This window comes from Equus asinus, chromosome 11 (genome assembly GCF_041296235.1).
Source record: "Equus asinus isolate D_3611 breed Donkey chromosome 11, EquAss-T2T_v2, whole genome shotgun sequence".
Taxonomy (NCBI): Eukaryota; Metazoa; Chordata; class Mammalia; order Perissodactyla; family Equidae; genus Equus; species Equus asinus.
The window spans coordinates 49,104,331-49,124,014 of NC_091800.1; the positions used below are offsets into that span (position 1 = coordinate 49,104,331).

At 34.1% G+C, this 19,684-nt stretch overlaps 1 protein-coding gene across 1 annotated transcript in view; it reads right to left on the reverse strand.

The window, feature by feature from the left end:
- Window positions 1-551: 551 nt before the first annotated feature.
- The window catches only part of DACH1 (dachshund family transcription factor 1), a 414,137-nt gene continuing 395,004 nt past the window's right edge, over window positions 552-19,684 (reverse strand). Inside the window, exon 11 of the mRNA XM_014859930.3 lies at window positions 552-4,395. Within this exon, the coding sequence (XP_014715416.3) occupies window positions 4,358-4,395 (38 nt within the window). The 3' untranslated portion in view covers window positions 552-4,357. The remainder of the gene's footprint in view (window positions 4,396-19,684) is intronic.

A 19,684-nucleotide genomic window follows, 5' to 3' on the forward strand; every position in this document is an offset into this window, starting at 1 on the left:
ATGCTCTGTTTGAATCATTTTAGGCCATTACTTACCCTAGATGTATAGATGCTGGGTGATAATTAAATATTGTACATCTATACTCAATAATCTAAACACATTAGGAATTTATTGTTTGTTGATGATAAAGCTTTTGTGATTAAACAGGCTACTTACCTTAAAACAAAGTTTGTAAGCATTGGTAAGAAGAATGACGTGATTGAAATAGACTAAAAATAACATAAAAAGAATAACTAGTATGGTATTTTACCTAGGGGAAAATGTATCCATCCCTTTTCTCAACCCCTACACAATTGTCTGACTCCCAAATCATCTTGTATTACTCTCTAGAAGATGAATGTACAAAATTAGTTACTAGACTATTACTGCTTAGTGGAAAAATGTCTAAGTCAATATCCTCTTAGTACCAGCCCCACGTCCACTACAGAGTAGAAGATGCTCAATGAATCTTTTCTCGCTAAAAGTAAGCTTTCCTTTTCCAACAAAAATATAAGCTTCTCTGGAACAACAGCTGTTTTCAACTTCAGTCATTACAACACCTAGCACAGTGCTTTGTGCAGAATAGAGGCTTTATTAATGAATCTGTTAAAATGAATAAATGAGGATCAGTTTAGCTTTTATATACCAGTTTACATATTAAAGATAAATGTTAGCACCAAGCCCGCACATGAGGAAAAGTGATATTTTTACAATGCCATTTACAATAATGTTTTAATTCTATTAACATCTCTACTTCCCATATTGTAAAAATGCAATCCATATAACTTTTATTCATAATTTACTCTCCTTTAGTAATAAATAGCTTTTGTGCAGATTGTAAATTTGCTAGTTCCAATGAAATCACATGGGGAAAAACCTTAAATCATCACCAAATTCCACTGACATCCAGAGACTGTATGATGTTCGAGTTACAAGTCTTACCAACATAAACATATGATGACAGAAGACAAAAATGTGTTTGTAATGGTCACATAAACATTTTAGGTTTTTATTAGGGAAAAAAATCATAATTTGTTCATTCATTGAAATAATTTCTTTAGACAGAAAAAAAATCCATTTTCCATTCTCTTGGGAATGTTTAGAATATTCACAGAGATAGTAACCCAATATTTCTTCAAATGCTGCATTTTGGATTGATTAAAACGTTTATATATTATTAAAGGAGATTGGAATTTCAAAGTTTCTAAAGGCATTTTTTTCCAATGATAGAGATCAAAAGCAAAACACTGAGTTAGAGTTACAAATCTACACTCTCATAGATATGGGAATAATATATTTTGTTCCATCAACATGTCTACTTTACATTATTCAGCACAAAGCTTTGTGAAATAAGAATCATGGGAATATAAGAATATAAAGGAAAAAGGTACAAATAACAGCTTCATAAACTGAGAAATGTACATAAATAAATCATGTATATGTGGGCAGTTTGCTTAGCTGGCAAGAAACAAAATATGGAAAATCTGCTTGTTAAACAATAACTACAGAGTGTGCTTTTATGATGTTTTTCACCACAGTAATTCATATTAGAGATAGAAGCAGTTGCATGTTAAATAAAATCATTGAGCATTGTTCCCCTCGCATTGCAAAGAGCTGACTTATGTTGTTTTTAGATGCCTCCCATTAGAAAGTAAATATTCCTTCAATGCTATGCATTTCACAAAATTTAATAAAGACGAACTGTAAATAAAGTCACAGGGAGATTTCAGACAGTTTTATTAGAGATTGTTGAAAAGAAAAAGAAAATTAAATACAATAACAGTAAACGTGGTTCTCACATTGAAACCAGGCTCAAAGAACTAGGCTACCATAGAAAAATTTCCAATTTTTGTATTATGATGTAAAAACAGATTTTTGTACAGATTTTGTACAACAAAATTCGTAATAACCTTTTATCATTTTTAGAAAACTTTAAATATATAGATAAAAATAGACAATTTTCATAGGTCCTACATGAAGATGGGTATGTTCTGTTCCAAGGGCTTGCATAGAGCGCAAATGGGGTTATAATATAGAACAACTAGACATTAATATTTTTAGGATTACAAAAGCATGGAAACCATAAAATGGGCACAATTTTACTTGTTTATACCAAAAAACAAATTTCAAACCAACCTGTATAACTAAAAAAGGGGCAAAAAAACTTAAGTTACAGACTTCAAATAACATTTCATGAATTGTCATATTTACAACATGTTAGTAAGACTCTCTCTTAGCATATAGCTGATAGCTTTTTTCTTTATTCCTTGCTAAAATTTCCTTTATATCGATCCCAACACTAAAGCATTCTCAAAAGTCTTGAAAGTCTGTATTTTAAAACTATTTAACCTACTTATCAAGTGACTCTATGCAAGGAGTGGAGCAATGGCTGATTCTACTGCTGATGTAAGTTGCAGGCTTTTCAACAAATATTTCAAAAGATGTATGATTGAAAAGCTTGCCACAAATCCCTCCAATTTTAAGCGTTGTAATCCTTTAAAAACTGCATACAGGGATAAACAAGAAAGACATACAACAAAGAATAGAATCTCTCATGCTTAAACAACAAAAGATGGTTCTGGAGGAGCTATGCTTAGAAAACCAAATTTCTACAAAGCATTTACTAACAGTATTTTAAATAAAAATATTGCTCCCTTTTAAGCAAGCTAAAATAGGAACTGTATATATAACCTTTTATTGTAGTAAAAAATGGACTTGGCTGGTTAATAGCGAGCTACACAAAAGAAATATGTTCCAGTATTGCAAGGAAGACCTAAAAACTATAGAAGCTTAGTGCCAGAGTATCTATAATTTTAATTTTTTTCTTAACCAAATAATTAATACCCAATCAGAACTATCATTTTAAAACTAGTTTTCTTGGACATTTAAGGTTTTGCTGTTTATGGTAATAAATAACGTTATGATCATAATTTTAAGATGATAGCAAAATCATAACCGACTCTACTGACTGACAATATCAGTCTTTAAAGGTGTAACTCCAGGTATGGAAAAACAAAGAGAAGGTAACTTCAGCATGTGATAAGCACTGTTTGCAGCTTTACTTCCAGTTTCTGCACAAAAGTGAACGCACATACCGTAACTTTCAAAAAGACAGTGAAAATAACACGTAGGCACCCTTCCCTCTGACCAGGGTGGGAAGCACAACACATTTTAACTTTATCACTCCGCGCTACATGGTATTGGACTGATACATCAAGGGTTTGTTAGGTTTTGTTTTTCAGCAACATTAACATAATATGACATTAACATATAAAAATATTTCTGGTGTTTTGATTTACTGTTCAGCCACGATCCATTCTCAATAGTGCAGTTTGGGGCACTAACTAGGGTTCAATATACAAATAAAAGTGGCTGGCACAGAATTCTGATGTCACCAGATGCTTAAGATCTCATTCATTAATACTGTGACTCCAGACAAATATTTACATGCCTGCATGCGTTAAAACCAGAAAGGTGTCTTTCTGACCAACAGGGTGACAAAACGTATTTTCTAAAATTTTCATTTTCCTAAACTCTAGTATACTACTGCATACATAATACCTTCCTTGTATGTTTTATGTTTATATACTGTACATGTGACCAACAGTTTGAATAAGAAGCATCATTACTATTTTAATTCTATATACCACTACCAGTTTGGAATGAAAATGTTACATTTATTTATTTCTTTTTTTAAGTAAAAAGACCTTCAGTGAAACCTCTTGGCTTATATTCAATGCTTCTTTTCAGATATGCAAAATGTAATTCACTGGGTCATTGTCAGCATCCATTTGTTGGTCTTTTGGAAAGTATGTGAAAAAAATCTTCAGGAGAAAACCCACAATTAGAGAGTTTAAAATTGAATGTAACAGAATATTACTCTTTACTTTATTGATTTTTTAAGGAATCCTCTATGCCCTCTGCAAGTTCATTTCTAAGCGTTCTTGCTGGTTTCTGGAGGGCGTGATTCTGTAAGTCTGGGTGACCACTGCCACGAGAGTCTCCTGATGTACTCAGATACAGAATTTTCAGAAGAGGAAAATGGTTCATTCCATTAAAAAAACAAAGCTGGGTCTTACTCAGACCTGCCTTTAACTCTGTATCCAAGTGTCCAGCAGCAAAGTTGCAGGTATTAATGGTAAGAAGTTTGACACTTGTACATTTACAAACATTCTCAGGTTTCTGGTATGAACCACAGGTGAAAATCAATGGAGGAAACTTTTTTTTGTTTGTAGAATACTTAAACTTTTAAAGAACATTAATACACAAAATTGAGGAAGTTCCCTTAAAAGGACTTTATTTTTTCCAAACTTTCCAATGACGAATGTCTGACTGCAAAGTTCTTTATTATAACATGGATTTCTTCAACAGGAAAGATTCAGTACATGACAGTAGTTTTCAAATACAGTCTTCCATCTAAAAATGAACAATAAAAAATAATTAATGACATGACATTTGGGGGACAAATGTGAATGTAAAAATTACATAGGCTGATATAAAATTTGTGGGTTTTATTCTATCTTCACCTGTTTAGGAAGCAACATTTTTCACATATTCTCAAAGTTAATTTCATAATTACATTGAGTTCATGTGGTTGAAAAGAATACAGCATTTCTAGTTCTCATAAATATATATTTGCTATTTTGATATCAGTTCCACAGCACTCAGAAAATAGATAAGAGTATGCACGTGTGTTTCACTGATATGCAAGGCTAGTTGATTTCTGCTGAATGACAATTACTTCCTCCAAGCTTGCAGAACCAAATTTTCTCTGAACGCACTCAGGTGTATCTTCATCACGAAAGACTTAGCTCCCACCTTACTCCTTAGCAGTGTTGTTAAATATACCATGTAATGTAACTATTGTGCACATTTGTTGATATTTAGGTGAAAGCCACCTAGGTTATTTCATCACTCTCAATGAACTATAGCCTGTCCCCCTTCAATTGAGATTAACCAAAACAATTAAATGTTAAGTTGGAAATATATTACTCAATTTTTACCAGTTGAGAAACACACAGGGGAAAAAGAAAAGTAAATCAAATCTTGGATACATTCAATAAACCCATTCGAATAAAGCAGATAAAGGAATGATAAACTAAAAATCCAGAGGAAAAACAAAACATAAGCCTATTTCTCAAATATAACACCCTCTAAACTGTCCACTTTTTGGTGTGGTCTAAACTTTTGATGTATTTGTGTAAAATATGTCTAAATTTCAAGTTTTAACACCTATAGTAAAAGATAATGGGAAAAGGAAAGTTTTCCAAACATTTTTAAAAAATGCATATTGCCATGTAAATGTTTGCAAAATGTCTGGTACCTTCAAGAATTAAAATATAGGGAAACAGAAATAACCTATAGTAAATTCAGGAAATAGAAAAAATAGTCTAAGTATTTGCAGATCTCACCTTCAACACAAAGTTAATTGAGTGCTTTTACATAACCTGTAGTAAATATAGTAATTAGTAAAGGTCATAAAACCAACGTTTTTTACTTTATAGAAATATTGGCTTGTCCAAATTTTATATTCCTATCACATGTTACATCGTAGCCTAATTTGTACAGTTGGAATATCATCTCCAGGATGTCATGAAGGTAATGTTTTGCTCATTGATATGTCCCAAACATCTAGTATATGTTCAATAAATATGTGTTGAATGAATGAATGAATGAATCAGAGATAGGTTTCATGTAATTTACAAAAAGTAGATAGTGAAACATTGAAATATATTAAAATATACATATATTTAACTTATATTGTCAATATCCAAAAATCCACCACTTGCCCTCAACAACGTGGGCAGAAAAGTCGATGAGATTGGTCTCATTCTGGCTAATTTCTAATAAGGTGTGTCAAGTATTAGCTGCTCTGTAAAATTAATCCAGTTCAACTTTAAGGGTAATGATAACAATTACTTGAAAGTCTCTAAATATTCTTAGCTTTCCAGTTCAATGATCATACATCAGATTTATTCTTAATATATGAAACATCTAATAATCACAGTGAAAATCTGCTCCCCCTAAATAGCCTACACCTTTGGATATAAGATATAATCTAAGATTCACCAGTGAAAGTATATTACTAATCCTACTGAACTCTGTTTTTGAACGATGACTCAAAGGCATACAAAAACTATGCTGGATAACCACCCTACATATGTGGTCTAAAAATATTTCACCTTCTTGGCCCCTAACGATAGGTTCATTAACATTAAATATTACTAGAGCTCAGCAGTAGCCATTGTAATAGTCAATAAATATACGAACTTCCTATATCAAGAATTATTCAAATATCAATATCAAAACCATATAAATTTTTTTTTCTGCTTTATCTCCCCAAACCCCCCTGTACATCGTTGTGTATTTTAGTTGCAGGTTCTTCTAGTTGTGGCTTGTGGGACGCCGCCTCCATGTGGCCTGACGAGAGGTGCCATGTCCGCGCCCAGGATCTGAACCCTGGGCTGCCACAGCGGAGGGCGCGAACTTAACCACTCAGCCCAGGAGCTGGCCCCTAAAACCATATAATTTTGGTGAACATTTCTTTCTAAGTAAGGCTATGACAGTACCATATTAACATATTCTGAAATGTTTATTGCTTTTGCATGGAACATGGCATGATTTCTTCCATTTGCTTGGCTTGATTGCACCCACCTGTGGGAAAAACTATGCTTTTTCTTACTTACATTATATAAATGTACTAATATATAACTACTTCTAATTTCAGCTTAGCAGGAGTTTCAATTATTCACTTTGTAAATAAACCTAATAAACTTGATATTATAAAAATAAACTTCAATCTTTCATATACTTGGTACGATGTGGCTAAAAATAGAATCTTTTTAAAATTAATTTTGATCCTAATAATTTTTCTACATAAAACAATGTATTTTTTTAAAAATCTAGTAAATAATAGGATCTAGAGATAACTGAAGAAGTAGAGTGCTGATAGTTTTACCAAAGTTTTCTAATTTTTAGTCTTTCATGAATTTATCCCTACTTCTCTCTGCTTTCAATTATCTCATTATTCTTATAATCTATTCAATTATGTTAAGAGTATCATTCCAATTCTTATTTTTTAAAAAGAGACAATGATTCCTAGAATTGGAAACAGAGAAGAGAGATATTCTCAACTTGCTCAAAATTCAAGTTCCATTAAGTGAGATCCTTCCCAATATCTGTGGAAAAGTAATAATTTGTTCAAAACTAACATTTCAGTGCTCACTATGGATTTTTAAAATCTTTGTACATTAAAGAAAAAAATTAAAGTCTTGAAAAAATAGTTTTCTAATCTTTTGTGATGTCTACAGCATATAATGTAGAAAGAATCTAGTAGCAAAGAGTGGATATATAAAAAGAGTCCATTAAGTATGGACAATTGTTTTAAAAGATCGAGGAGCCAAATTCTTCACCAAGGTCTACAAGATGTTACATAATTTTGTGTTGATTTTCCTCTTTAATCTTAATCTATTACCACTCTCCCCTCACTCCTTGACCCTGGCTCTCCTTTGCATTCTACAGCACACCAAGCTCTGTACTGCTTTGGAGTATTCAGGCCTGTTCTTCCTTCTAGAAGCCTAGAAGATAAGTACCTCCTCCCTCCTCTCTTGCTTTTCTGCTCCCTCCTATTGAACTTCTCTAAATAGAGCTCCCCTATTTATTCTCCCATAAAAGCACCCTAAGAATTAACTCCATTGTACTTGTTTCACTTTGAAGTTCCATATGGGGAGCCTACTGCATGGTGAGACCCATGAAAGCAGCAGCCATATTTCTTTTCCCAACAATATTAGAATGAGAATGCTTTAGCATGATGCTTACCTTAAAAGTTTTAATATAGTCTTAAATGTTAAACTTTTGGATAGAGAAATTAAACAATATGCCCACATAAAAAATAATTAGCATGTTAGAAATTTTAATGTCTGAGATTAATTTTAAAATAAAACTATACTCATTTTAAAAATATGACAATAATTATTATTTTGTAAGTATCTTTACCATAAACCATATATAAAATATATTTATAAAAATTATATACATTATATTTATAGCTCAGTATCTGATCTGCTATAATTCCACTTTTAGTAAATGTCTGCTATTTAATTTTTGACTATTGTTCCTGACAGATGGACAAATGCATCAAGCATTAAAGATGCCAGCTATAAAACAGATCCCACCTGCTATAGTTAAGGCATTTCTGTGATTAAATAATACGTATACATCAGAGATTATCTGCCTTAGAATGAACTGGAAGCAGAAATAGACCAGGCATAGACAGATCCTAGAAGAGTCACTCTGTCTCCCTTTGTCTACAGAGCCTAACTTTCAAAGCAATTCTACTTTACAATTTTGTCATCCTTATTGAAACATACTTATGGGTAATTCAAATCCTGTAAGCAAAAAAAGTTTTATCTAATTTTACATTGTTCCAGAGAAGTTATATTGGTCCTGCAGCCCACAGCCAAGAGCCACATAACAAACCACCTAAGTGAAAGTTGAATGGCAAGGGTGCTAGGAAGGGTCTATGGGCCCATGACACAAACCGGGCTGTGTTTTTATGTTATATAATAATGATTCCAATGCTTTCCTTCCCTGATTCTTCAAACAGCAAAGCCATGGGGCCATAGAGAAGGCCCTGCGAAAACAAGCTACAGGATGGAGATCACTGGAATCCCCGGAGTGTTTCTGTGGCTAAGACTTTATCAGTCAGAGGTGTGTTGTTTCCATCTGGAAGCTCAGAGGGCTTATTCACATGTTTTGTTTTAAGGGCTGTCCTTTGTGCATTGTATTTACCTTGTAACTAGATAATCTCTCACCTATCCACCACTTCTTATATCATCTTTACTTATTTCTGCATATGTTGGCCCCCTCCAAATATTTTCCCTATTTGTTCCTGATACTGAGCCAGGTTTACCAAACAATTATTCCTTGATGTCTCAAAACATTTCTTGAAAACTTTTCTTTAAGTAAAGTAGCAAAAAAGGCAAGAATGGTCATTATCAGTATAGCTAGTATTTTCTGAGGATCTGTTGTGTTCAAGGTGTTTTATAGATTTCCAGTTTGAACTTCCCAAGAACTCAGCAAAATAGGTACTCTTAGTGTCTTTTACAAATAGGCTATTAAGGCTCAAAAATATGAAGCGTCTTGCACATTTTCACAGAGCTAGCAAATAGAAACTCCATGATTTGATATTTGTGTGAATCCAAATTTTGTGTCCATTCCTCTAATGTCACTTTCCTCTAATAAGCAATTGGACTATCACTAGAGGAGAAATATGTTGTCTCTGACTTGGAGAGGAAGGGACTGACTCTTGAACACCTCAATACCATCAGTCTCCCTGCTTTGTGGATCTATTCCTCGCCATCCTCCCAGAGACAGGGCCTTCCTTTTAGTGTGTAGAGTCTCAACTGAACAAAGTAAAATCAGAACTAGAATTCTGATAATTTGGTTTCAAAAGAAATATCTTCCTTTGACACAATGATTATTTGCTTTTGTAGGGAGGTTGATGTGACAGAAAAATCATCAAGCTACACGTTGTGCATGGGAGTATTTAATTAAAAAGTCTGTTCTCATTAAAAGCATTTGGGAGTAGGGATTGAGTGAAACTATTTAAATTACAAATTCTTAATAGTTCCAAAGTTCACTGTGATTTGATGCTTACAGAGATAATTTGGCATATAAGAAAGTATCTAGATCAAGGAATAGTTTATTGCAGGTGTGAATTTTTTATGCTGTTTATTGTTATTAGGCAGATTTAGATCTACAGATTATGAGTTGAAGAAAAAAATTTAAATTCCTTCTAAAAATGGACCTCGGGTTTTAATATTAAAGTTGAAACCATCAAATCAAATCATTAAGTATTAGATTCTATATGTTATTTATTTGCTGTGGCTAAGGAGGGAGAAATGGGGACTCTACCAGAAAATTTCTAGCTTTGTTTTGTGTTTGAGTATTAAGTTTACTGTTTTGATTTAATGTTTTTGCAGGTATTATTATATATAGCTATTGGTTGTGTCCAATTCATATAGACAAATATATAATTTAGCTTTTGTTCCATATGTAAAACTAGAATATTAGATACCTTGATCATTTATTTTAAAAACTAATGAAATTTGCTCAAAATTAATCACATTATGTAACAAGATTTCCTATTAGAAGATGACATATAAATTAGAACAATTTCAAATTGCTTAGTTGAGTGACACCAGAAATCCAATTCTTTCATTGTATGAAAATTACATGAAATAATTAACAAGGGAGTATGCTAATGAAAGGTATCACACAATATGCAAATAGACGTATATTCCAGTTTTGAATAGAACTCTCTTGCAAACATCCACAAGGATCTCTTACATGTCTTTTGCACAAAAGGCTTAATAAATTACATTTCCTCTTAGGAAGTAGCTTTATTAAAAATGGCATCTATTTGTTCAAAACTTATATCCAGACACCTGTAATCTAACAAAGTTTGCTGCTTTCACAAAATGGCTGTATGAGCACATATCTAACTACTCCAAGAGCTGAGGAAAATATTAATATAACAGAAGGTAAACATATAAGATCATATATCTAGAAAGTTTAATATTTACTTAAAGAATATTAAGTTAATATGAAATGTAGTAGCCTTGAGCCTCTCTCCACATAATGTCTTAATCATGTGAAGAAAGGGAAACCAAAACAAACGATGAAAACAAATGTTAATGATTCATGTGATATTTGATAAGACAAGGAAAGGAAGTCAAAATAAAAGCAAACAAACAGGAACAGATGGGAAGGATCTTTGTCAAGTCATAACCCCTCTTCTAAAACCCCCAAAGGAAGAAGCTAATTAAAGAAAATATTGTTTCTTGCTTTTTTTATAATTTTATATTTAGAGTAAGAACATTCTGCTACTGCTAAAGCAAAGAAACAGAGACACAAAGTTGACATTTAACATGAGAAATATTTTAAGAGAGATTGATGTTCAGCACAGGCCCTTCTACAAGAGGATACTAAGTAAATATCATTTCTTCTCTTGAAATGCAGATAATAACAGTCTAAGTGATTTCCAGAAGTTATATTCAAGGTTGTGTCAAATACAATTAAAAAGTAAAAACTGGAAAAGTTGTGACAGATTTTGAACTTTATGTAATTCAGGGATATAGCTACAGAAGCTAAGGCCCACAGACTGGGTCAAAGTGAGAGAGGACTAGAACCAATAGCCCTTTGGAGTGCTTTCTGCATAAGTACCTGGTGCTATTCTAGACAGTGAGCACAGACTGTGTGTAAGAGAGCACAACAACAATGGTATTCTGTCTATATGATCCGAATATACTAGTACAAGCCATAGGTAATGGATTACCTTATACACTAATACAGCCAAGCTCATTTGAAATAAGAGTAGATAATATCATGTTTTATTACAAGGCTAGTATGAAATAAAGCTCTTGATTTGGCTAATATTGAAGACAAAAAGATTATAATCAAGAACTGCTGTTACATATTTTTCAGCTTTCTTCAAAGAAGAAAGTGCATACAGTCCAGTTTAAAACATGTTCTGAGAACAGAAGATCATCTAAAGCTATAATATACAGGTTGAAAGGTAACGGTGTTTTTCGACAACGACAGTGAAAGTGAATGCCTGTCCTTTCCATGGTAGGGACTTTGTATCAGACTCTAGGTAACCACAAAAATTGAGGAGAGACCAGAGCTTTGACAATTTGAAGCAGGTGGAGCTAGACTTTAGGTATTGTGGAAGCAGAATGGGCAAGCTGATCTAATCACAACATTCTTTCTAAATGGGGGGCGAAACAGAGAAACCAGTAATGAAAGCTGAACTGAAGAATGTGAAGAGAAGGCATTTGAAGATCTGCAGATGGCTATAGTTAATCTTAGCTGGCTCTGAGTTATTTAGTCAAATACAGCCCCGGGCAAAATACTCTTCCCAAAAGGTTAAACCAGCTTACAGTATCTAAGTTCCTCTGAGAAGTGACATTCTTGTTATATCTTAAAGAAAAGGCCCTTTGCCCGAATTTTAGGCTCAATACTATGACGTTGATGCTCTCTGTGAGCAAAGAGGAATTTACTACCAAAGGTTAAGATAATCCTGCTTTTGTTGCCATTAGTGCTGTGGAGTCAATTCCCACTCCCAGCTACACTGTGGACAGCAGATGGAACACTTCCCGGTCTTTTTGTGCCATCTTCTCAGCTTCTGGCACTATATCAGACAATGTTCTGCTGCTTCATGGGCTTTTCTTGGCCAATTTCTTGGAAGTGGGTGACTAGTTCCTTCTTCCTAGTCTGTCTTATTCTGGAAGCTCCACTGAAGCCTGTCCACCATGGGTGACCCTGCTGGTGCTTGAAATACCTGTGGCATAGCTTTCAGCACCACAGCAACATGCAGCCACTACAGTATGACAACCAACAGATGGATGATGTGGTTCCCTGACTGAGAAATGAGCCTGGGTCGCAAAGGTGAAAGCATTGAATCTTAAACACTAGACCACCAGGGCTGGCTGTACTGGGTATTCCTGTTTTGCTAGGTATTAACGATCTTTTATTCTGTAATTCAAGAATCTTCCCCAACTACACCCTATAGTTCTATGAATTGATGTCTATTTGAGAATTAAATCTTCTTAAAACCATATCTCCATAACCACAGGCAAGCAAAATTGATAAAAAAAAATTATCATCAACTATCTACTGTTTGTCTATTGCAATAGGGAACAAGCAATTCTGTGCTTAACGTTAGGACATTAGCCCTCTGACAACACTTTTTAGTCATGAACAATCAGCCCATACTCATGAAGGCAGAGTTTGGATCCCACACATTGTATTACTGGAACTTAAGTGTTGTCACAATCACCTGTCATAGGATCCAAACTCTTGTCTTCCCCAAGTTGTTTTCACTATGCCAACAATTATAAAGCTTCACTATCCTAGAGAAATTGATTAAAGTTTGGCTATAGTTTCCTTAAGAGCAGATAACATAACATATGAGTGTGTATTTCTAGCACCTTAAACATTGTCTGGAACCTGGCAAGTTCTCAATAAAAATATACAGATGAGGGGCTGGCCCCGTGGCCGAGTGGTTGGGTTCGCGCGCTCCGCTGCAGGCGGCCCAGTGTTTCGTTGGTTCGAATCCTGGGCGCGGACATGGCACTGCTCATCAGACCACGCTGAGGCAGCGTCCCACGTGCCACAACTAGAAGAACCCACAACGAAGAATACACAACTATGTACCAGGGGGCTTTGGGGAGAAAAAGGAAAAAATAAAATCTTAGAGAAAAAAAAAATATACAGATGAACTATCAAAACTAACATCACAAAATGAGGGGAAGATGGGTATTGTATGCCCCGGATGTTATACCCCAAGAAGAACACAACCTTACTTGTGTACTATACTGGCTTAGAATACACAAGCTAAGCCTAATCATAGGAAACATCAGCGGCAAAATGAGGAATGTTCTATTAAGACTGCATTCTTCAGAAAATGTCAATTTTATAAGCTTTTTTAACAGGCCAAGGTAATGCTTAAGATCAAAGAGACTAAAGATAAATTACAACTAAATATAATATGTGATCCTAATTTGGATTCAGTAACGCTATAAAAAATGCTTATGAAGGACATGATTGGGTCAAAGGACAAAATTAGAATTTTGATGTCAGATTAAATAAAAGTATTGTGTCAATGAAATATTTACTGAGCTGATAAATATACTGTGTTGATGCGTAAGAGAAGATCCTTATTTTTAGTAAATACCCCCTGAAATATGTATGGGTAAATATAACAGGTAAAAGACCATGATTTCTATATCTTACTGTTAAATGTTTCAGAAAACACTATGCAGAGAGAGAAAATTATAAACCATATGGGAGCAATTTATTAATAAGAGATGAATCTTCCTAAATGATGTATGAGAGTTTTAATTTTTTGAACATTTCTAAGTTTTTTTCAAATGCAAATTAAAAATTTCATAGTTGGGGGCTGGCCTGGTGGCACAGCAGTTAAGTTCACAGGTTCTGCTTTGGGAGCTCAGGGTTTGCCAGTTTGGATCCCGGGTGCAGACATGGCACCACTTGGCAAGCCATGTTGTGGCAGGAGTCCCACATATACAGTAGAGGAAGATGGGCATGGATGTTAGCTCAGGGCCAGTCTTCCTCAGCAAAAAGAAAGAGGAGGACTGGTGGCAGATGTTAGCTAAGGGCTAATCTTCCTCAAAAAAAAAAAATTAAATAGGTGGCCTAAGTGAAATAAAAATTATTTTTTTGAGGAAGATTAGCCCTGAGCTAACATCTGCCACCAATCTTCCTCTTTTTTTTGCTGAGGAAGATTGGCCCTGAGCTAACATCCATGCCCATCTTCCTTTACTTTATATGTGGGATGCCTGCCACACCATTGGTTGATAAATGGTGTGTAGGTCCTCACAGGGGATCCGAACTGGTGAACCCTAGGCCGCCAAAGCACAGCATGCAAACTTAACCGCTGCATGACCAGGCTGGCCCCTGGAATAAAATTTTAATACGTCACTCATATCAGATATTTATTAATAACTGGTTAAAGCCCTACCCTCTCTACTATCTACATATACTGTTTCACTGATTAAGTGGGCAGTATTCTCATGGTAAATATGTTTTCTGCCTAGCAAAAAGGCTTTTGAGAAGTCCTATTCAAGTATTGAATAGTAAGAAGATGCTTAGTGATTTGCTTAATAGACTTCTCCAGAAAAACCAGGTTCAGGTTCACGAAACTTACTGGACTGAAGGTGTGGATATAAGTTGTCTTCTGGTATATTGGCCCATTATGTTTTAATGGTAAATTTACAATTGCAAAGTTTATGAAGTCTGCTTAACTGTTACCTATTAGTTAATTAGGACTGTGTATGCTACTGTGCATTTGTTGGTATAAGGAAATTACTGTTCTGTTTAACTGTGTTTGGAACACAAGTTATCTTTTTAAAGTTTCTTAAAAACAAAAACAAAAAGCAGAGCACAGACCTCTTTAAAAGTTGGGTTTTGTTTTTGTAAATAAAGAAAAATTATATTGCTGGTAGGTCTGCTTTAGTAAAGGATTTTTGTGTGTGTGTTCTAATTAAGCATTCATTAGTAAGGAGTAAGAAACCATCAGAGTGGTTAATGTACCAGCAAGTGAGAATGGGGTACTTTGCACTTAGGTTATCTTGTCCTGATTGGAAGGTGAGACCTCCCAATTTCAGCAAAGAAAAGTACAATGAAATCTCATTACTTTCTCCACTCTTCTATTCATTTCTGGGAGAAAGAAGACTAAGACACAGAGATGGAAGGAAAAAATCCTTTGAGGGCATATCTGAACCTGAATGATGAATGGACCAATTATCTACTATGCTTAATTAAAACAAAGCATAGAAGAAAAGTGATGCCTTATTTGATAAAATAAAATATTGCAGAGGAGGGAAATAGGATCTTTCAAATCCAGCATTCCTAACCTTCAGAACTGCAATAAATAGGCAAAATCCTCGGTGAATAAATTGAGTTTTCAGAATCAATTTATATGTTATCTGTGGGGAAAAACTAAAGGGAGCAATTAGAAGGACAGCTCTTGTCAGAGCCTAGTTATTTTCTTTTAAGTTTGGAGGAAAGAATCATCATCTTTCTTTAAAAGTTTAGCATTTTCTATTTTCTATAGCATGACTAATTCAGTAATTTTAATAAAGTTATAGTTGTTTAAGGAAGTAATTGTGAGTGAATAAATTTCTAAATCTCTAGAGCTTTATTTAACATATTTATACAATGCTGAACCTAAATGCTGGGATAGTTCTAAACTTGACAAATGACAAACTTCAATGAAACAGCTCAAATTTTTTCAACAAATTGAGAATTGTTTTATCTAAAGAAATGACTCTTTTGTGGGAAATAGCTTTTCTTTTTCTCTTACCTAATGGAATCATAAAAAGTATGTGGGTGAGGACAGTAACTGCTATACAAGAACTATTAAATAAGGTAGCCCTCTGTGCACTACACTTTAACACATAAGGGTCCAGTTCAGAGATGTGCAAAGTTATATTAAAGAAACAGACTAGCAAACAGGCAAGAAAGTATATTGACTGAATTATCATATCTAAAGAAAGAACATGAGAATCAGTAGTGTTTGTCCAGAAATATAGCCTAGAGAAAGCAAAGATAATCAGGTAAGTTTCAGCAAATGTCCTTTAAAGTACCAACCAGGGATGAGGTTACCTTTGAAGAATGAATGTGGGCATCTGGTTTACCTTTAGATATTCCTGAGTCCATAAAATATTTTAATTATATAATACTCCTTGTTCCAATCCCATTCTTGCCAGGTAACTAGACAATTTTATTTTCTACGGTGGGAATCCTCTAAGATGGCCAGCACTGCTTCCTGCATCCTAGTATTCACATCGTTGTGTGATGCCCGTCTCCTTTAAGTGTGAGCTGTCTCTAGTGACTTGCTTCTAATGAAGAGAACATGGCAAAAGTGATAGGAAGTCACTTCCAAGATTAGGTTATAAGAAACCGTGCCTTTCATCTTGCTGGCAGACACTCTCTCCCGATCTTTTCACTTGCTTCATCTGATGAATGGGATTGCCATGTACTTAGTTACCCTATGGGGTGTCCAAGTGGGAAGGAACTGATGATGGCTTCTGGCCAATAGCCAGGAAGGAACTGAAGCCCTCAGTCCAACACCCTTGAGGATATGAGGCATGCCAACAGCCACATGAGTGAGTTTGGAAGTAGATCCTGCCTCAGTTGACACTAGAGATGAATGAAGCCCCTGCCAACACCTTACTGCAGTCTGGGAGAGACCCCAAAGCAGAGCACCCAACTAAGCTACTTCCAGATTCCGTACATAAAGAAACTACAAGGAAATAAATGTTGTAAACCATGAAGCTTTGAAGTAATTTGTTGTGCCACAGTACATAATTAATACTCTTTCCTTTGTAAGAAAGATGCACTGGTCAATGTCACAAGAAAATATTTCAGTTCTTGTGATTTACAATGTTTTAGCATACCGTAGTTTGCTTTCTTCTGGAACACAGAAAAGATTGATAACCCCACTCTGGGTCATGTGAACTCACCAAGCCAAATGCCACTTCATGAGTTCTCTTGTAAGCTTACCTGCATTTCAGAGAAACAGCAAAACCAGCCTGTATGTTTCCCAGTACAATATTTGTTATCTTACTATAGTAAAATAATTTCTAAAACCCTCAATGATTTGCTACTAATGGAATAAATTATTCTAAATCACAGAATATTTCTTTTCACACTTTTAAAGGATTTGTTTTTTAATATATATATTATATACATATACATATGTATTAAATATATATGTCCATGATAAGCGGAAATTACCTGTACTTGTATTACCTTGGGGTACTTTGATTCTACTGGGAATAAAAAAATAAGTTTTCCTTAAAGATTGATGATTTTATTTCATGATATATGATGGCCCTCTCAGAAATAAAAATGATAATCGTCAATAGTCTAATCCTTATATAAACTTGTTTCAGAATAATAATGATTGTATCAGATCATTTGATGCAATATGACAGAAGTAACCATCGCAGGAAATTGTATAGCTCTGTACTGTTGAAGTTGTTACCATTTAATGAACTACCAAGAAAGACAAGAGAAGAAAAATAACCATTCTAGACTTTTCTATTGAAACTGGCTAAAAAGGTACTAGTTTGAAGAAGAAACCAATCTTTTTAACGTCCCTCAGAACTTTTGGTAGTGGTGATTGGCCACGTTCAATTTTGGTTAAATCTGGTATTTTGCAATGTATGAAACTATTGTTCATTATACCACGTTTTTCAAAGAAACAGATAATTTTTTGAAAACTGATTAGGAAAATATCAACAAAACCGCCACAAACAGTAACAAATGTAAGACACTAAACGCTTTCTAAAATGGAAAGCAATGAAAAAGAGACAAAGTGTGCTCTTACAAAAATATGCAATGCTAATAGATAACTTTGCATTTTACAAATTGTCTCTGTCTCTGTAGACACAAAGAATTTCAGGAAACATCTGAGCACTCCGGACTTAACTTGCAATTTATGCTTATTGTAAGCTCCAATTTATTCTCAGCGTATATTAAATTCCATGAGATTGCCAAATTTCTTTAATACGATTTTAAAAAATAAACACAAAAACTCTACAAACAAACATTTAAAGCATATTTTAATAAATGTGCATATATTTAGAAAAAAGATAAGTGCTGATATATGTATATTTCAGGCACACTGTGAAATTCTGCCCTGGGTCACGGTAACATAGGCCACAATTTCCATTAAAATTAATAGCTTGTGGCTGTGGTTACTGTCAGTATTGCCTTATTTTCCCATCACTAGCAATTGTGACATGAATAAAATTAACTTATGTCACTATGTAGATCATTATATCCTGAATTAAGGTTAGATTTCGAGAAGCATTATGAATTTAAGGAGCTCATCTAGGCTTATGTCAAAGCCACTTTATAATAAAACCTTTATTTTCCTACCAGAGGGACTATGTACTACTTTTCCTCTGTGGGCTGGTTCACAGTTGCACTTGGACAATACTAAATTGTTCAACCAAGAGTGCCTGTTTTATCTTAAGATCCTTGATTCATTTCAATTGGACAGACTTCAGTGCCATCTCTTTTTAGGGAAACTTACTTTCATAGCTATAAGAATACTAACTTGTACATCTTGGATAATAAATACTGCCTGTTTTCCTATCAGGTCTTTGGTAGCATAATGGTGTCTGTAGGAAGAGTTCACGACTTTATCAGCCCTCCTTCACTGGTTCGGTTCTTTACTAGTTCAGGGCTTGGATGAGAATTCTCTAAATGCTGCAACTCTAACCAGACCTGATGACTCTATTACTAAATGCCTTATGTATTGAAAAATCATGATGCTCTCTAAACTTAAAATATAGTGTAGAACTAGTATTATTTTCGTATAGCACACACTTTGTTGTGATAATACAGAACATTATTATCTGGGCATTTTTTCTTTACTTACCAAGACTAAAGAACAAGTGTAATTTTTAGTTTCCCTTCATCAAAATAAGAATGTATTATACTGTTCAAATGATTGCAAAGAATATCTATGCATCAGAGGGAAAAGCTGACAATGAGAGTAAATTATTGCTGCTTTTTTGTTTATGAGTCTATTCAATGTAGTTTGATTACTTGAAAGGATTGGTATCCAACATATTGCCATATGAAACAATATCATGAAAAATACATGTCTCTTAATGCAAGAGTTGAATTGACAGTTTGTCACAGGTAAAATCTGCAGAATCAACAAAGATGAAAAGTAAATAAGTCAAAATATGAATTATCTAATATACCACTATGTATTTTTAGTATTCTCTATTCTAATTTTATATATATAATCTAGCCCTGTAAATTTTTTTGTCCAAGTTGTATTTCACTCACTTTAATGGACAAAATTCAACACTGAGTAATCTATCCTTTCTAACTGCCATTAAAAAAAAGCTACATTATGTTTCTCTATTTCTTTTTAAATTAGGTCATTCATTACAAATAAGGATGGTGTAAAATGTTACAGAAGTGTATTAAGTCATAGCCATTTGAACATACTTTGTTTCTCAACGTTGCATTTGTTACTCTTATTATTTCTTGGGTAGTGGTGGCTTGATACTCCAGCCTTTTCAGAAGAATGACAATATCAAGATTATGAAAAAAGATTCTATATTTTCAACATAAGGCTTTATTGGTGCCC